The following is an 18,377-nucleotide window of genomic DNA, read 5'->3' on the forward strand; positions in this document are numbered from 1 at the left end:
TTCTTTTTTTTTTTTAATTTCGTGAGAATTGTCTATCTTTTATAGTTTTCTTACTAATAACTTGTTTTAAAAACAAGACTATGCATTTTGGACACATACTATGCGAATGAATTCCATGAACTAATTTGCTGCACGTTGAAGAAATGAGGATTGAATATATAACGCTTGTTGTAAAATTCAAGGCAGTAACTGTTGAACTTTTTTCTACTAAACAGACATATTTTTGTTTATGGACGCTTATAAAATTAAATCGCTCTCTGACGCTTTGCCGACATTAAAAGCATGAGAGAGAGAGAGAGAGAGAGAGAGAGAGAGAGAGAGAGAAAGAGAGAGAGAGATTTTACACAATATGCATAAAGACACACCAACAGAGCCCGGCTTTCAGTATTTCAGTACTTTGATTAATTTGGTAATTCTGCTCTCAATTTGGTCAAATTTTGTCCAGTCTCTGAAAAACAGCCAGACTGTCGATTTTATAACTCCATCTTGATTTTTATAAGGGTTGATATCCTTTGGGTTAGGAGTTATTATTCATTTTACGGGAGCCTGCTGCACTTTGGCTATTCGACACGCATGATTTGCAAGATGTTGACACGCATGATATGCATGGTTTTGACTTTTAGAACTATTTTACTAAGAGCTTGGACTTTGGATAGTTGGTGTCAAACAGCAATTTCATTGTTGGCCACTCAGTCATTGCTCTTTGAAATCAACGAGATTTGTCTTGCTTTTGAGCTAAGACTATGCAATCGGTGTATATTTCGCTTGAAACCAGTGTCATTTTCAACTTGTTTTGACGAAAGAAATAGATAGTTACGTCCTAGTGAAAGTCCAAGGCCTTGTTAAAATGGTTCTAAAATGCGCTCTCAATTGTTTACTGGGATATTGAGTAATTTTGTACATCTGTGTTTAATATCTGCGATGATTGTCAACATTATCTTGTAGCCTTTCTTTTTAAACATATGCGATCTACACTCACAATTTTTTTTTATTGGACCAGCTTCATTGTTAACGTTTGAAAGTCCATGTCGGTCTTCTCACTACAGCCCTCTTCACATCTTCTCTAGCCAAGAGTTTACGATCCACTTTGCTCCCCTTCAACCTTGTTGTTGCTAGCCAAGAGTTTACGATCCACTCTGCTCTTCTACAACTCTGTTGTCGCTAGCCAAGAGTTTACGATTCACTCTGCTCCTCGACAACCTTCTTGTCGCTAACCAAGGGTTTACGATCCACTCTTCTCCTTCACAACCCTGTTGTAGAGGAGCAGAGTAGATCATTAATCATTGGCTAGCAAAGATGCCCTCTAGATCACCTGACTAAGTTTCAGGAGCATCAAATTTAATTAACTCACACCTATTAATCTACACTTTTATACGTAGCATAGCTGTTAAACAGTGTTCAAATGTGTCAAGGTTAGAAATTTTATCTTTCGGAGTGTTTGTAAATATTGTGTGAATTATGTTTTTTCGGACCAATATTCACCCGTATAAATGATTATCTTAAAAAGTATTGTTTTTGGAAACAACATATGTGCCATCTTATACTGATATTGGATATCATTTCGTTTGTTAATAAACGTCTTTGCTCATACATTCTATTTTGTTTTATCAAAATATTTTACTGATATGTTATGATTTATCTTTCAAATATGCCATAATAATGTTAAATATATATATATGAGTTATTGCCCTTCCCATGATACAGATTGAAAATAAATGAAAAACTATCATGATATTTATCTGATCATATCGTTAGGTTGTATGTATGTTACTTCAAGATAAACATGAAGATTTAATTTAAAAAATTGTGAACTCTAGCTATAGCGCATACGTATGAAATAGCTTTACGTTACCATAAAAGCGAGTAGTCTTTCTTTGTGCGGTTAAAAAAAAGTTTGATATCGCGTAAGCATTACGTTTTCTAAGATGACAAAAATTTAAAGGAAAAAATGCCCCAGTTGTACACTAAATACCTGATAATATTCCCTTTCAAATCACTAGGTCAAGATCCTAAAAATGCAAAACATGTGATAATCTGACCACAAACCTTACACTTGTGTATATTTCTATGTCCTTTATTTGATATGGCTTGATAGTGTTTGACAGTGTTATATATACATGTATATATATATATATATATATATAATTTGTATCGTATAACAGTCATCAGAACAGTTGTTTATTACAATAGCTTAGACCATTAAAATGCTAAATGTATGAATATACATATACAGTTTATAACTCTCTAGAATTTAGTGAGTTTTCATTTGCTTTCCAAAAAGCGCATACAGGCAAAAATGGCATGCAGTCTTCAATTAATATTGGTGAATGATTAACTGCAAAAAGTCCGTAAAAATCGGGGACATGCTAAAATATTGCAACACGCTTTACCGACCCTAGCGTCTTTAATATTAAAGGTAGTATATATTATCCTTGTTTCGAATTTTTCATGATTACAAATGTAAATGTCATAGGAAACAAGTAAGAAACTCATTTTTTCAATCAGTCCTGTGCATTGATGAAATCGAACGCACCTTCAAAGAATTCAAAGAAAGGACAAGAATTAGGAGTGGCAACACTCCCGAGCTCTTTTTTTTAATGGAATAAACAGACGTTTGCATTTCCCATATACAGTATTCAGCAATCAATATTTGTAGGTATCCAGTGTCAATATTTACTCAGTGTTCGACCTGACGAGGCGTCGGCTGAAGTCAAAGGGAGAGTAAGTTCAGACATATCGATTCCTGTAACTCTTCTGAAAAACTTCTAGCTGTATTAAGATAAATATGAGTAAACTAATTGAGAAATACAGTGTAGTAGCATTGAATCAACGTACATGTAAATCTCTAACTTCCCGATGGCTGACAATTAAGAAATAGAACTATGTGTGTTGAAAGGGGTAGGGTTACTTTAGGTCAAAACAAAATTATCCAATTTGAAGTTGCTTAATGCTGAAGTACATGCATTTACCTTGATGATGGGTCATTTCCTAGCTTCGGGTCATTAGCTAGCAAAATGGCTACTCTCGATCTGCACGTGCATTTCATATACTTCATTTTCCGAGGTGGATTAGCGTGTCTGAGGCAAGTAAAGTGATGATATCAGTAGTTAATAGCCTGAATAATTATAAATGGTATTAATTTTTTTCTACAGAATTTGTGTGGAAATAAGATTACCGGGGTAGTCAGTCCAATGCTGTGGCATTTTTGTGCGCCATAAATTGCAACTTTTTTAACATGCACGGAACTATATCTCCCAGGTCGTCCGTCCGAATTTTTTCCAGAACATGATATACAGACTTGCAGCTGGAGCATTTCCAACTTGGGAGCGGGGATTATATTGCGTTGTCCAAAAAAGATGAACACTACTATATTCTAGTTGTGTTTTTTTTTCATATTGTATTAAATTTTAAAATTTGCAAGAATTTCTTTGTTGCGAAATGTCTAAACATCGGTAAGCTAGCTGTAACAATTAATGACAATGTACGTGACACATGTACATTTCATCAAGATCTGAGTTGAGAGTCATACAAAATATGGGCAGTTTATATATTTTACAAATTTTATCATCATAATCGTGAAACAATTAATATTTGATGGTATTTTAAATTAATCCACAATACTGACATATCTAAAACATAAACCTCATTTTGAATTGTTTATCAAATGTATCAAAGGCACGCTCAATAGTCTATAGTTATTTTATTGACGACATTTAAAAAAAAATATTAAATTTAATATGATTTGATTGTGTTTTATACCTACTTAATTGAGCACAAAAATGACATCCGATACCATCGATTTTTTCTGTGCGTTTATGAACAAGTGTCAAATATGTCTGAAGATAGGGAAGGTTTTCTAGTCCTTGATATCGGAACAAACACATATTGATGTTTAATTGCGCTTTAAATCGTGGATTTGATTCCACGATAACGCCTCACAGTCTTTCATAAACCGGCAATCAGCAACATGCTTCCACGCAAGTCTGGTTCTAGATCGGTTCTATAAATGCCTTTGATTACCTGATCGTAACCTTTTATCGAGAAAAATCCACAACCGTCAAATTCTTTAAATAAAGATTAATTAGCCGGCTCTGGCTGGCTTAAATAGGAAAATATGATAATTGTTCCAAAAAATGAGAAATATCAGTCATTTATAATGCTTAGCTAGAGAATTTTATTTAAATTTTGCAAACCTGTTGAAATATTACGTCCATCAACTTTGACTTGGATATAGTTTACGTTTTGACATGATAAAAACTTCCCATTTGATATATACAATTAAATTTTGTATTCACAATAATTTCTAGCCGTCTCACACATCAAGATCTTGTCAACAAATAAATGTAATATACTACAAATAAGCGAGAAGACAAAACTTGTCAAAAGTTAATGAAATGCACGTAAAAAATAATCAAGGCATTTTACCGATTTATATAGGTTACTTTGTACGTTTGTAGAAAACTTGCAGTGCCATTAAATTCTCATGGTATCGATTCCTTAATTACATAACATACATTCATTTTTATCAAATATTACAAAAAGAAATCCAAAAGGCAAATCTCAATAAACATCTATACGTGGGTAATATGAATTCATTTCCATAAGTAACGTACATGTATATGGTGCAGTTTTATAAAACTTGTTTTTTTATATCGACCCCCCCCCCCCCCCCCCCCTGCAGTAACTTACCAGTATTTAATTGCATGAAAATCTCTCTCTCTCTCTCTCTCTCTCTCTCTCTCTCTCTCTCTCTCGTTCGTAGTTCAAGGATTGGGTTTTCTTTTCTTTTTGTAAGAATCTTTGTGATTTACCTAAAAAATTTAACGGAAATATTTTCCCCATTTCCTCTTAACCTTAGTTCTAACCTCTGATGAAAGTTGATTGAAAGATAGGCTTTTTTATCCAATTTTCGTATTTTGATTTTATTGACGTCAAAATTAAGGAAAAATAACTTATAAGAATTCGTCCTGGCTTCTGTCCAAAGTTCATTCATTTTTTCCCTTCTGATCATGAATGAACTACCGACTTTCCCGTGTGCCAAACGATTTCACAAGTCAATATTTGTAGATATCAACTAAACAATATTGACTTAAATGTTGAATAGACTGTTGGGCGGCTGAGTAATTTACAGTCTTATTCAAAATATCCACCTTACGTAATACAGAAAGGTATTTTCTTTGATATGTAAAGTCTGATTCAACCATTGAAATCGAAATCAGCACATGCAGAACTTTATCATTCACTCGAATACACCGTTATTATCGTTTGGTGGCCAAAGATTTAATTTGTTAATTTTTTTTATTAAGTATCAGCAATTCCTGCGAAGACTTAATCTTAATTAATCAAAATTACAGGCACTAGTATTTAAAACCAATATATAGATGTATCAGTCCAGCGTTTGTGTACTTGTTTACGAGTATGTTGAATGTTGTTTTTCGAAAAGAACTCATTTAAGAATCCAAAAGATTTGATAAAGGACAAATAATGTTGATAAACTTAAAACAGGGAAGTACCGCTATTCTTTATTCTTTTTGGCCACTGTTAATAGCTAATGTGGATATCTATTTCCCTGTAACGTTTAAATTGAACTTTTGATAAAATATACACAAACAGGTTAATAATAATTATTTCCTTAAGTATAGGTATACATAAAAAGGACTGTTTTTTTTTAACAATAAAATTTTGTAGCAATTTGATATACTAACAGGCATGCTTTCAAAACTTTTTTATTCGGATAAAAGAATTTGTAATATGATTATTCTCATAATTTTGAAAAGTAAGGTTTGCAAAAATTATAACTAAAATTATAATAACATGTTTAAAAATGTTTATTCATAAATAGATACACCGATAAATTCTGCTCCAACTGAGAATGTCAGAGTATTGCACACAAGAGATGAAGAAAAATGGAATGTCATCATCAATATATCATTTCCTTCTTTCATTCAGAACAAATCTTTTTCCAGCTTCTGTCTGTTGTTTTGTCAAAGAAACCTGAAAAATAAAATTTTGAAATCATTAGTATTCATTTTACGGAATTAAAAAATCAATGGATAAAGTTAGTTTTCTATTTATATAAAAGCATTCAGTTTTCTCTCAAATTTGTTTCTTTATATTCATCAATTTTGTGTTTCTTTAGATTCATCAATTTTGTGTGTATACATGTATAAGTATTTTTCTCTTTTTTTTCAATTGATAAGACAATGCCGTCGCGCACCTGCACTGATATTTCCTCCGTGGTCTACTGCATTATGGGTTCCTTGGCCGAGTGATGCAGGGAGAATATAGGATGATTTACGTATACGGATCCTAATTGTCAATATTGCACATGATTCATATGATCATATCCACACATAAAAAACAAACCACATTCATTAAAATTGCTAATCATTTCCTACGCTTAATTAACTGTCAATCGAGATGTCACTTTCTGAGCTATTAATAGACTCCTGTGAATATTTCCAGAGCTTTATGTTCTTCATTAATATTCCGTAATACATTCTGTCGTCCGTGTCCTCCTCTTCCGGAAGTGGTCGGAGGTATGATGGAGGAGTAAGCTGATTGGACGCTATGATGGATGATGCGGAAGAACACAGAGATGCAATGTCATTCTCTGAATCGGTGGGACTGCTGGCGCCAACGTCTTCAATGTCTGTTAATAGATAAAATGTAATTCAGAATCTAAACAACAGACTTTTTAATGCTATTTTTAGTTTCTAATAAAAATTTATGTAAATATGGTTATATGGGGCAGTTGGAAGAAAATACAGAAAAAGCTATAGGCATATAGTGACAGTGGCAATAATCATTTCATTTGGTTGGAAAGTTTTTGACTAATTACTCCCTACTCCCTTCAAAATCGCTATTATGGGTCTGATATCTGTAGTTAATTATACACAAAACTAGTGGATGAACATATATAGAGAAGTAAAAAAGTGAATGGTCGAATTGATGCATGAAATATCTGTGTACCTGAGTTGGAATCATCCCGCTCGTCCCCCTGGACCATGACTGGAGCACTCCGATGCCGGACCAGTGGGTTCCGGAGACAGGTGGTCACTTCCGCGCTCCGTCGGTTGGCTATCCGCTCCATACTCCGGGGCTTCAGGGAGCAAACACTGGCGCTACGTAACACCGGGTTCCTGTGTCCACTCTTGGTCATGGAGCCAATGGTAATGTTAATGGATATCAGTTGCTTCATCAGCTTCACATCCTGACTTCTCATGTCCATCTGAAAAGATAACCCTGTTTCATAAAAACTTTGCTTCTCTAATCCAAATCGATTGAAATTAATAAAAATCAATTTAAAAAAATGTTTGATCAGCCATGCAAAATTTCAATTTAATGATTTTTTTAATAAAAAGAAATGTTAAAGTATTTTATTTTCTTCGTAACTCACCAACTCCGATTTTAATTTCGACAGAGCTAGGGTGATTCTGTCCAAAGATGAATCCTTCTCCATGTTTAACTGTTTGAGTCGTGTGTAGACTGTAGACGGGTGTGTATTGTAGAGTTTTTAAACCGATTGCAAAGGTGTCAACAGATTTTATACGTCTCCTTCTTTTTAAAAAAATTGATTGACGGGTCCTTCTAGAGGTTTACCTGAGATCACGTGATCTTCAATTCAAGCCCACTTTTGTTGTCAAACGTAACAACCAAAAAATTAGACAGTCAGTCATAAAGTGCACGAGACAATTAGCGCGGATAATAGAGGGCCATTTCCAGGTATGATGAGTGGCCTTAGCAAAATAAAAGCCAGTCTGTGTCGGGAGCTTGAGAACGGGAGTGGCAGCTTACTACAAACATTAAAAGTAAACCCGTGGTGTTGTCCCCGTAATCCCACCACAATCCGTTATATAGATAAATAAGAGAGACCCGTACGGTGCACTGAGAGTTTACAAAGGAAGAAAGAGAAAGTAGTTCGATCTTTTTATTGCTATTGTTCATTCACATTATTTACTTACACGCAGTTCACCAAATAACATATTTTTTAAAGGGAAGAAATACTACATTTTTAAAAATTGCTATTACTCAAATAGCTCACATGTATTTTGACTTCAATAAGATAGATCGGAACATGTTTATTTATTATCTAAATTATTTCACAGGCAATCAAGATCAGTAATTATCTGTGATATTTTCTCAATATCTATATTGAACAAAAATTGAGTGTTATGTAGCATGTGAATTTGTCACCTTTTTTTGTATTAGTATTAAATTTTATTTTTCTTTCATTGTAGTCAATATTCAATCTAGATAGACTTAATGTATAATTATAATTTGTATAGTTTAAAAAAAATTTCATAAACGAGATCGTTTGTCTTACAGAAAGAGAAGTTCTTTTAAATGCAATTCCCTTGCTTTTCCTTATACAAAAGTAAAAAAATCGAAGTTTTGCATATCTGTATTTATAAATCTTAAGAATGCTTCTTTTGACAAATGGTAAATTTAGAGTTCGATTGCTGGGGGATTAAGTATTGGAAAATTTGTATTTGTACTAGATAATCTGTAGAAAGAGTTCAGAATGCTGTTGAAAAAAGTACATTCTAACCAACAATAAATGACCGTGTCATTTTTGTTTCTTTATTCTATCATTTTGAATCATGCAAACCAATTTTCCATAACGCAAACGTGTCAAATCAAATTTTGAAAGTGGAATAGTAAAAAGAATTTGTTTGTATTATCAAATCTAGAAATGGAGATTACATCTTTGTCGTGACTAATTCCGTTTTAAAATTCTAATTTATTTGCTTATTCTTTGTGCATCTCGACACACATCGGTTTTTGAAAGAAAGGAGCAATTATTCTGAATTTTCTTCCGAATTTTCATCTGAAGTCATGCATGAGAATGATTAATAAAGATTTCCTGTTTATCGGTCCGATATATACACGTGAGATGTAGGACAAATAAGTTAACTAGGTCAACCAAAAGTCTTAATAGAGTTTGATTGTCCTCAAATTTACTCATCATCGTATTAAGCTGTAACAAAGACACTAGTACAGGTACAGGTACATGTACTAACTCTTGACAAAATTAAGCAACTTATCATTAACAAAATGAATAACTGTGCAACTTCTTTTAAAGAACGATGTAGAGAATTTTTTTTTCTTTTTCTCTTGAAACTGCTATACAATATTATTTTTAAAAGAATTGAAATTTGTCAATTCAATCTCCCCACTCACCCCCCCCCCCCGCCTTATTCAGTCCGTTTGAACTACAGGTACTTTAAAATTATTTAACCTTTAAAACATGTTAGCAAAAAGTCCTATGTAATATTCTATGTGTTTACACACGCAGTATGATTTTAGCCAAAATACTAAAGTGCAAAATTCACATGCCAATAACAAGAGGGGGATAGAAACATGTACAAGGCAATCTCGGGAGGGGGGGGGGGGGTGTTAACAATTCTACTTTTTCAGTGTATATGTGGCGACTTTGATTCGAATTGAATTTCCAATATATTGCTTCTCAGTTAAGAACAAGTGATTCTATCTAGTAATAATATTTTCTCTGCCTTTCCTTGTGTATATATAACCTCATAATCCAGTACGATTTCTAAATGTATTTAAAGTGCAAACTATACATGTAACGCGTTTGTTGGGTTTGAAAAGAGAAGGAGATAGGCCAAGTACATTTTTAAAGCATTTTGACGAGCTTGTTAAAGATTTTGAATTTTCGGTAAAATAGAAACTTTCACTTGAACATCTAATAAATTGCCTCTCAAGAAAAGAGAATATTATTTTATGTAGCAATAACTTTTTTTTGCTTTATATATATACATAACCCCGCAATCCAGTACAATTTCTTCGGAAACGAACCAAGGACATTTGACAATCCTCAACTTCTTTTTATTAAAAATTCAAACATGTAACAATTAATTCAAAATACAGTCAGTGAAGAGTGCGAATGTTAAACATCACGAGTCGACTGCAAAATATTTGAATTGTTGCGATAACTGGGTAGTACTTTAACCATTGTGCCGGGGTCGACAGAGTTGGGTGCTTTGCAGTTCAAACCCATGATTAGATGAACTATTTGAATGCATCCTCTTTCACAGATCGTCGAACTAAGATTTAATGAACTTGTTGGTATAGCTGTAAAATTGTCCGTTTGTTCAAAATCTGCCAAATAGGCCCACTCTGAAAAGAAAACGTACGCTTATAACAGTTGTAATGAGATACCAACGACATACGGAAATTTATGACGCGAATTTTCAATTCAATAAAATATACATACAAAGAAGCAACAAAACGGACTGTGTTGAACCTGTTTTCTCTAATGAGAGACATTCCTTCAATTTGCACTATATTGTAAATATAAATGTCATTGCTTTCTAAAAAAAAAAAGGCTGGAGTGCGTGAACTGATAATAACGACATTTTCCACCTTTTTATTTAATTAAAGACACCCTCAGTAGGCAAGGAATTCGCTGGGATCTGCTCACCAAATCTCTTCTTTTAAAAACTGGAAAATAGAAAGTTGTTTGGCACTTGAAATAAATTATAGAGGTTTTGTTTGACCAAGATCACTCAGCCTCAAGATATGATTGACAAATGTATAATAAATTGTCCGTAAAGCGGTACTTTATTTGTCATCAAATATTTTGAAGACTTGCGTAATAAATTTTATAAAAAGCGTTACTGTATAATGTCTGATATTTATTCAGGCGTATGGAAGGTTTAATAAAATACGACAGAAAGGTAGAATTTTACTGATCGAAGAGAGAGACACATAAAAACCGCATAAAAACCTCACGATTAAATGGATGTTACGAATATCGTACAAAATGCAAGTGATCTGTCTTGTCTGAGGTAAATACAACTCTTCTATTGAAAACAAGAACAGAAGGGATCGGAGCTTAGTGAAACCTGATTCTGTCTGAGGAGATGGAAAAGGATTCCTGCCCAGAAGACAGGATAACCCATGCCTTATCACAACTAAAATCCGACTTGGTAAGTTCAGTTTTGGACAAGTTTACTTTCGTTTTAACTCTTGCTATTTGGTTGTTAGATGTCATGCAGCTATGTTTATATTCTCCTTATCAGTTTCGAAGACACTACTGAATCAAAACAGGGGTACAAATGGCTAATCAAACTGATCAAATACATATGAATCATCTCCTTAAATCCAATTTATGATTTTTTAGGAAGATATCCGAAGTCAGGATGTTAAACTCATGAAACAACTGTTGGCCATCAATAGCGTCATAACCTCCATTACCAACCCAAGAACCAGAAACCCCATTTCAAGGAGCGCCACCTTCAGTTGTTCTGGAAAAAAACGCCCAACCGTCAAATACACGAAGAAAAGAGCGTGCGATGACGTCATGTGTAATCTCAAAAACCCATTGGTCAGATACGGCAGTGAACCTTTGGTGATAGATGACGATATAGACAAAACTGGTTCCCAAGAATCGGTGTCAGATTTGAATGCCGAGTCCGCCCCAGCTTTTCCGTTATCGCTATCCTTCTCCGGAAGAGGAAGTTCTATCACACTCATGGGTTCTCTAACCGAGGAGGAAGAAATGGACGATGCAAAGTATCACCAGATTCTTATGAAGAATATAAAACTTTGGAAAAAGTCAAAGAGTCCAAGAAACTATAACTAGTTTCATCATGTGTCATGTATTTCTTAATGTGATTTTTGTCGACAAAACGTATACATTTGTTATAATTTATATAAATGTACATGTGCAACCAGATCTACATCATTTTTATTATTTTAAAACTGTAATTAAGATATATATATATATATATATATATATATATATATATATATATATATATATATATATATATATATATATATATATATATATATATATATGATTATAAACAATTATGTATATTTTAAAGATATTTAAACAATATATGTACTAATGTATATTACTACATTGAGAAGATAGTGTGTACATGGTACTAGAACCACTTCTCTTGTCATACAACCTAATATTATTCAAGGTTATTATAACTACCGATACCAAATTAAAGATACAAGAACATTAAAGATAATTTCATTATTCCATCACTGCATTTCGTGTAAATGATATAAAACTCATAAAAAAAACTTAAGTTTATTTATTTGTTCAGCGTATCTGCACACGATTTTTAAATTGAAAAAAAATTGTAAACCGGATATATATCAGATCTATATGCTAATGCTATGGTCGTGGGAAGGTTTGTCATGGAAATCTCGGTGAAGACAATGTCTTCACTCTATTACATAATAAACATAAAGAAAGCAAACAATGAATCATATTACAGCAATAAATGTAATTGAAATGCAGAGGACCGTCTCGTTTTAAAGATTAGACACCGCACATTTACTGAAATCACACAGGTATCTTCTCTGACTCAGGAAAATTTATGCAGGTGTAAAAAGTGATCTCAACTCGGGAACAAAAGAAGGCATTGATTTGTTTTACCAGTATAGGTAAAAGTTGTCGTCTGCTGTCACTGGGTCATAGCGACATCTGTGGAAGTTTTTGATAGAGATTAGAATTGATAGATTGATACTTCTAAATGTCACAAAAATAACGAAGAAACCAAATGATCTAACTCCAGGTTGAAACCAGAAACGTTTGCTATGGTTTAATTTTCGTCGAAGAACATTGCAGAGGGTTCTCCTATGATGGGTTTATCTCAGATATGATCTGAGAAAGCAAATTTGTCATTATAGCAAAGATTCACACAGAGAACAATGTGAAAATTCTTTTCACTTACAGCAACCTGGCAACAAAATGTGAGAAGTGTGACGTCAGACCTTTAAGAGAATGGCAACCAATGGCAACCTGAAATCCAAAGAGATTATATAACGTAAAGAAATCTCCAGCCAATTTAGAGTAACCCAAAAAGAAATGAAAAATGGATCCCCGATTCTCTTTTAACTCCGGGAGGTTGCATTACTTAAAGATTAATCAAATACCGAAAGTTTGATCGTTTAACTTTGATGATGGTCGTTTAATAGTATCAGATGACAAATCCTTGAGAAGCAACACTGTGGTTGCTATCGCACGTGGGGTACAAAACGGAATGCGTTTTACGACAATCGCTACAAAGATCTGAAGTATGTGTCTCTGAGTTGATGAAAAGATAAGAACCAGATTAAATAAAAAAAAGATCTAAATGCATTCCATACACACAAATTAGAGCAAAATGGAGAAATAATTAATATGAATCAATTTAATAATAATGGCGTTGGGACAAGATTAGGAAGATTTATGACGATTATCAATCTTTTTTTCTGCTCATGGAACATTTTTAGAATGTTAAACCTATAATCAAGGCAAGCATAACGTGGCTAAAACGTGCAGCAGTAATCCGGCTATAGCATTACGGCCTTTATTTATTTTCCTCCCAGCACTGCACACAATACCCATGCTCAATCAATCATGGTTATGTAATTAGATCGGCAGTATTTAATTTTAGAGTTCAATTAATATGGAATGCAATTTATTTTATCCCATGTCAGCTATTCTAGCAAATTCAATTGTCGTATTAAAACAGTTTTTTTTTCTTCTCTCATGTTGATATTATGATGTTTCCCCGACATTTTCACACCATTAGCTAACGCGGAAAAACTTTCTTAGGGCAAGTTTTAAATTTCCATATCATTTTATTTAAAACTTCACAAGTCATGTAAAGTATTTACCATATAAAGTCTACAGTCAACTGACTATCCAATTTATAAATTCTGACTGCCTTCAGATGCTTCAATATACCAGCATATATATGTACACATACATGTACAAGTACATCTGTAATGTGTAAGTACATGTGTAACTGGTTACCGATATACATGTACATGTAAATGTACTACACCGGACAAGCATTTAAAGCGTTATACTTTAATTTGTAAAACTTTGCTGCAAAAAGTGTAAACGTTGAACAAACAAATTAATTTTATAAGTTCAAAAATAAAACATCACCCAGATAAGACTAAAAGAAAAATTTAAAATAATGTATACTATGAAAAACAGCAAACCAAATAATTTTTTGGAAGAACGAAAATAATGTTCACTTGTTCTATGTGATCCTTCAAATAGTTTATAAACCGTAATACTGTTTTTCATTTATCTGTAAGTTGATTCAAATTATACAATAATTACAAATGAAACTTGCATTATTTACGAGTAATGTACATGAACAGCATTTACCATATAAAGTCTATGGTAAAGTTGATTTTCATTTCAATAAAAGTGAATCTAAAGAAAAAAAAAAAAAAAATCCCCAAAAATTGCAACTCAAATTGCTGAAATATTTGAAGAAGTTTACAAACACGTATACATATATAAATCATATTACATGTACGCGGAGTATTACAAAGACATTTTTACAGCGCTGTGTGCGGTCATGCAGGCATCTCTCTATTTCTGAAGGTCATTCGATGACGTATCGTAGACTACAAAGTCTGGGATAACATTTCAACATCATGTATAGCCCATTAATAAATTACATAAATTAACTCTTCCTCTGAGCGTTTCATATATGAACAGAAAATACTACAAACGTAATATATAAATGTGTTTTGCCCATTAAGTCCATTCTTTCTTGTCATTCATGCATCCTCCCACGCAAACACAAAATCCCACAGTCAAATACACAAAATTATGCAACTCATTCAGTTATAAATTATTTTTGCCTTAATAAAAGGAGTAAAAAAGGATTTTAGGAAGTCCATTCAGTGCAATAATTTTTATCATTGAATTTCCTCCTTTGGAAACATTTCGCCGCTAGGCTTGTCTGATCAAAGCATGTTAACGTTTTAAGGACTGGCAGAATGGTTCCACCCAAAGAATTCACGCTCGGTCGTAAAGGACCACGCCCATGGAGTAACTCTCCATGACAGAATTATCACGTGCAGTTTATTAAATAATAATGCGTGATAAATGCTTCGTTGACAACTGTAAAGAATTTGTAACATTTAAGTGCTTTTAAATCGTAAGCGTATCAGCAGTGTAAAGCAGAAGTGGTCGGTGCACGACAAATATGTATTCTTATATTTTAAAAATTCTTTGTGGTTTTAGCCTCGATTTTGTTGTTTTTGTATTTGTTTGTTTTTGTTTTATTTTGTTTGTTTGTTGTTGTTTTATTTCTATTCATTATTTTATTTATTCTTTATTTCTAATTCTATTTGCAGAAAATGTACATTTTACGTATGTGCTACATTTGTAGAGAATTATACCAGTGCAAATGTGGCAGTTTTGCAATCGTCTCAGAAGAATTTTCCATAAAAAATAAAACATACCACGTGACCACTCTATCTCACATTTTAAGAGATATTTACTGTTATGAAAAATGGAGAATAGAAAATAATATTCACATGGGATTTTCTACACAGGTACATGTAGGCCCTATATAATAAAGGAAAATATTCACTCCTTTAGGAATTATATCATTTTCCAAGGATATTAATATAAATGTAATTATATATTTAACAATTTGTCGAGACACACTAAAAGAATGAAAACTGTTATTCTATCTACCGGTATATATATATAATTTTAGGTACATTAAGTAAGAAAGTACTAAGTAATCGTTTATTATAGTGACATTGTAAATGAAATGGCACATTAATTTTTGGAAACTGACTTTAGAAAATGATAGGAAGCTCTGTAACTGTTCTAGCTGCATATATTGATTTTTTTTTCAAAAAGCAATTTCATATCCATATGTGCGCTGTGTGCGATTGCAATTAATATTCCATACATGAATGTTGATTGTATCAAACTATCTGATAAAAGAAAATTTATAATTCCAATGAAAAAAGAATTATAACTAACTAATTGTATATCCATGAATAATGATATAAAACTGATTTAAATTTAAAAAAACACTCTTAACAGGCACGTAGCATCAGGGGGGGGGGGGGGGGCAGGGGGGGGGCAGGGGGGGGGCTGCCCCCCCCCCCCCCCCCCCCCCACTTTTTCTTGCAGCAAGTAATTTTTTAAAATTTACATATAAAAAATTGAATTATCCTGGAGTTGGCCCCCCACTTTTTTTGGAGGATGTAAAAAATTGATATGAAAATAAGGAAATTAGGATTGAAATTGAAGTTATATACACGCCCCCCCCCCCCCCCCCCCCCCCCCATTAGGATTTTGAAGATTTTGAGAAAGTCTTATTTCCCTTTTTTTTTTTTTACTTTTTTTTTTTTTTTTTTTGGCTTGTCAAGATTTTTTGGATGAGTCTACCCCCCCCCCCCCCAACTTTCAAAAACGATGCTACGTGCCTGCTTAACATAAATATTATATACAGGTACTGCAATATACAGGTATAACGTCTTAGTGCATAGATTAGACTGTACATTATTAAACCTCTGTACTATCGCCAATCCTCGGTAGTATAGTGGTAAGTATCCCCGCCTGTCACGCGGGAGACCGGGGTTCGATTCCCCGCCGGGGAGGCACATTTTTTTGTTTTCTACTTAACTTTTATAATAAATTTTATAGTACTTGCAACAAACATGAATATTTATTGTAAATCAATAATAATAATTTTAAAATATTCACCCTTTTTACTCTCATATGCACACCGTTTTTTTTTTTCTAGTCAACAAAATCTTTCCAGAAAGTACATGTAGATAAACGTTCTAACTTTTTTGTACATGTCTCAATAGTATAAAAGTTGAATATTATCCATGAACTAGCAATGTTGAACTGAAATATAATTTTTTGCTTTAAATTTTTTTTCAAGTTTTGTTTACCCCCCCCCCCCCCCCCCCACACACACACACACACACTTTTCAAGTGACTAAGACAATGGAAATTGAAGGGGAAGTCCATTTTTTCCCCAGATGATACATTTTTCATGATTGACCTGGGATAACAGATATCTTGAAGGCCAAGCCCCAATGTCAACCGTCTCCCAGTAAACCCTTGTTATTCACACTGCCTACAACCTGGAATAGATCTACATCTACATGTACAGACAGGGCCAGCTTTATGAATGGGATTCCCTTATCTCCAATCCACACATCTAGTCTACATAAGCCTATTGAGGGAAAAGTAAATATTGGATTTGATTTCTGCGTGTTTACTTTTCTATAAAACACCACTTACTTGATGGGCCATTCAGAGACATAACAAACAATTCTTGTCTTCCAACAGAAACAGGTTTATCTAACCTGGTTGTCTTCTATTTAGACACTGCACTTTACATAATTCGTTCTCCAAACTAGCCAAATCCTCAGCTCATCTGTTCATTCAAGAACATAAAAGATTCTGGAAGCATAGAAGATATTTCAATTCTCAAGATGTTTATGTTTTTCCATCAGAGAGAAAAGTTTTATTTACATACTTGAGGAGTGATGTAAAACTAATTGACAAATCAAACAAAATACTTGCGTTAAAAAATAAAGTAAGAAACTGGGCACCTGTTTTCAACTCCGAGTTTTACTACATATTTAAGGTACATTTTGTAGTATGGGACACCTGTCGATATTAATGTAGATAAAAGTTCGTTATAATTAATTTACTTTCCCTGGTCTTTAGTTTTCAAATCTTTATAATATTTAACCAAATAAAAAATGTGTTTTTGAATTGTTGGAAAGGAAAGAATACTAGTAATAAAAGTCCCAGAGGGATTCAAACTCATGACTTACAGATTTTTAGTGAACACTCTATCCCATTGCGCAATGCTCTAAGTTAACGATTAAAGGAAAGAAAAAAATATATAAAAATTATACTTGATTTCATTACTTATTTCGATAGGAAATACGTCACAATATGGAAGTGTGCCATACCACCTTAAGAATTAAAATACAGGCATTCTTTTTTTCCAGAATCTTTTTTTCATAGGCATGTCAAAAAATCTTTGAACATATTATTCTTAAGACAATATTTTTTGAAATAAACAACAATTTTACCAATATTGAAAGTTAAGTATTTGATGTGACCGTTCTAAAGTGTGAAGTGTTTTGGTGCAGAGGCAAGAATTGTCTCTCCTTTAACATGACTTTTTTCTGATGGTTTTAGAGAGGAAAGCAGTACTATTCTTAAACATTTTATGAAGTAATTATAATGATATAATGAAATATTTTGTGACCGCTGTCCAATGTACCAGCTACAATTTTTCTAATCCTGGTACACTAATTTTCAACAATTTAGTGCAATAAACATTTTCAAGAAATAGAGGACACGTCTGATAAAAACAATGCAACACAATTTTGTTTTTGCCTTGCTCTATTTAAACCAAAGCTCAGATACACACATTTGATATGTAACCCATAACTGAAATAAAAAATATATATGAGGATGTGCTATTGTGACACTAAACAGATCAAAATAAATAATACATGTACCACTACATACAACTATAATGCCAATTCATTTAAGTATTAGACAAGCTTTCACATATTGCTTTGTATGAGAAGAGACG

The 18,377-nt window shown here is 33.0% G+C and overlaps 2 protein-coding genes and 1 non-coding gene across 3 annotated transcripts; 2 read left to right on the forward strand and 1 right to left on the reverse strand.

Annotated features, from left to right (window-relative positions):
- Positions 1 to 5,812: 5,812 nt before the first annotated feature.
- Positions 5,813 to 7,552, reverse strand: LOC128184477 (uncharacterized). The gene is made up of 4 exons (XM_052853970.1): positions 7,400 to 7,552; positions 6,973 to 7,231; positions 6,218 to 6,652; positions 5,813 to 5,994 (listed from the first exon to the last, which is right to left on the reverse strand). Exons 1-3 carry the CDS (start codon positions 7,460 to 7,462, stop codon positions 6,405 to 6,407), a joined length of 570 nt encoding a protein of 189 aa, XP_052709930.1. The 5' UTR covers positions 7,463 to 7,552; the 3' UTR covers positions 5,813 to 5,994; positions 6,218 to 6,404.
- Positions 7,553 to 10,457: 2,905 nt separating this feature from the next.
- On the forward strand, positions 10,458 to 11,740 carry LOC128184976 (uncharacterized). The gene is made up of 2 exons (XM_052854636.1): positions 10,458 to 10,952; positions 11,147 to 11,740. Exons 1-2 carry the CDS (start codon positions 10,887 to 10,889, stop codon positions 11,606 to 11,608), a joined length of 528 nt encoding a protein of 175 aa, XP_052710596.1. The 5' UTR covers positions 10,458 to 10,886; the 3' UTR covers positions 11,609 to 11,740.
- A 4,592-nt stretch (positions 11,741 to 16,332) lies between these two features.
- Positions 16,333 to 16,404, forward strand: Trnad-guc (transfer RNA aspartic acid (anticodon GUC)). Its single transcript has one exon. It is a non-coding gene; the product is annotated as a tRNA-Asp (tRNA).
- The last annotated feature ends 1,973 nt before the right edge of the window (positions 16,405 to 18,377 follow it).

Source organism: Crassostrea angulata, chromosome 5 (assembly GCF_025612915.1).
Source record: "Crassostrea angulata isolate pt1a10 chromosome 5, ASM2561291v2, whole genome shotgun sequence".
NCBI lineage: Eukaryota > Metazoa > Mollusca > Bivalvia > Ostreida > Ostreidae > Magallana > Magallana angulata.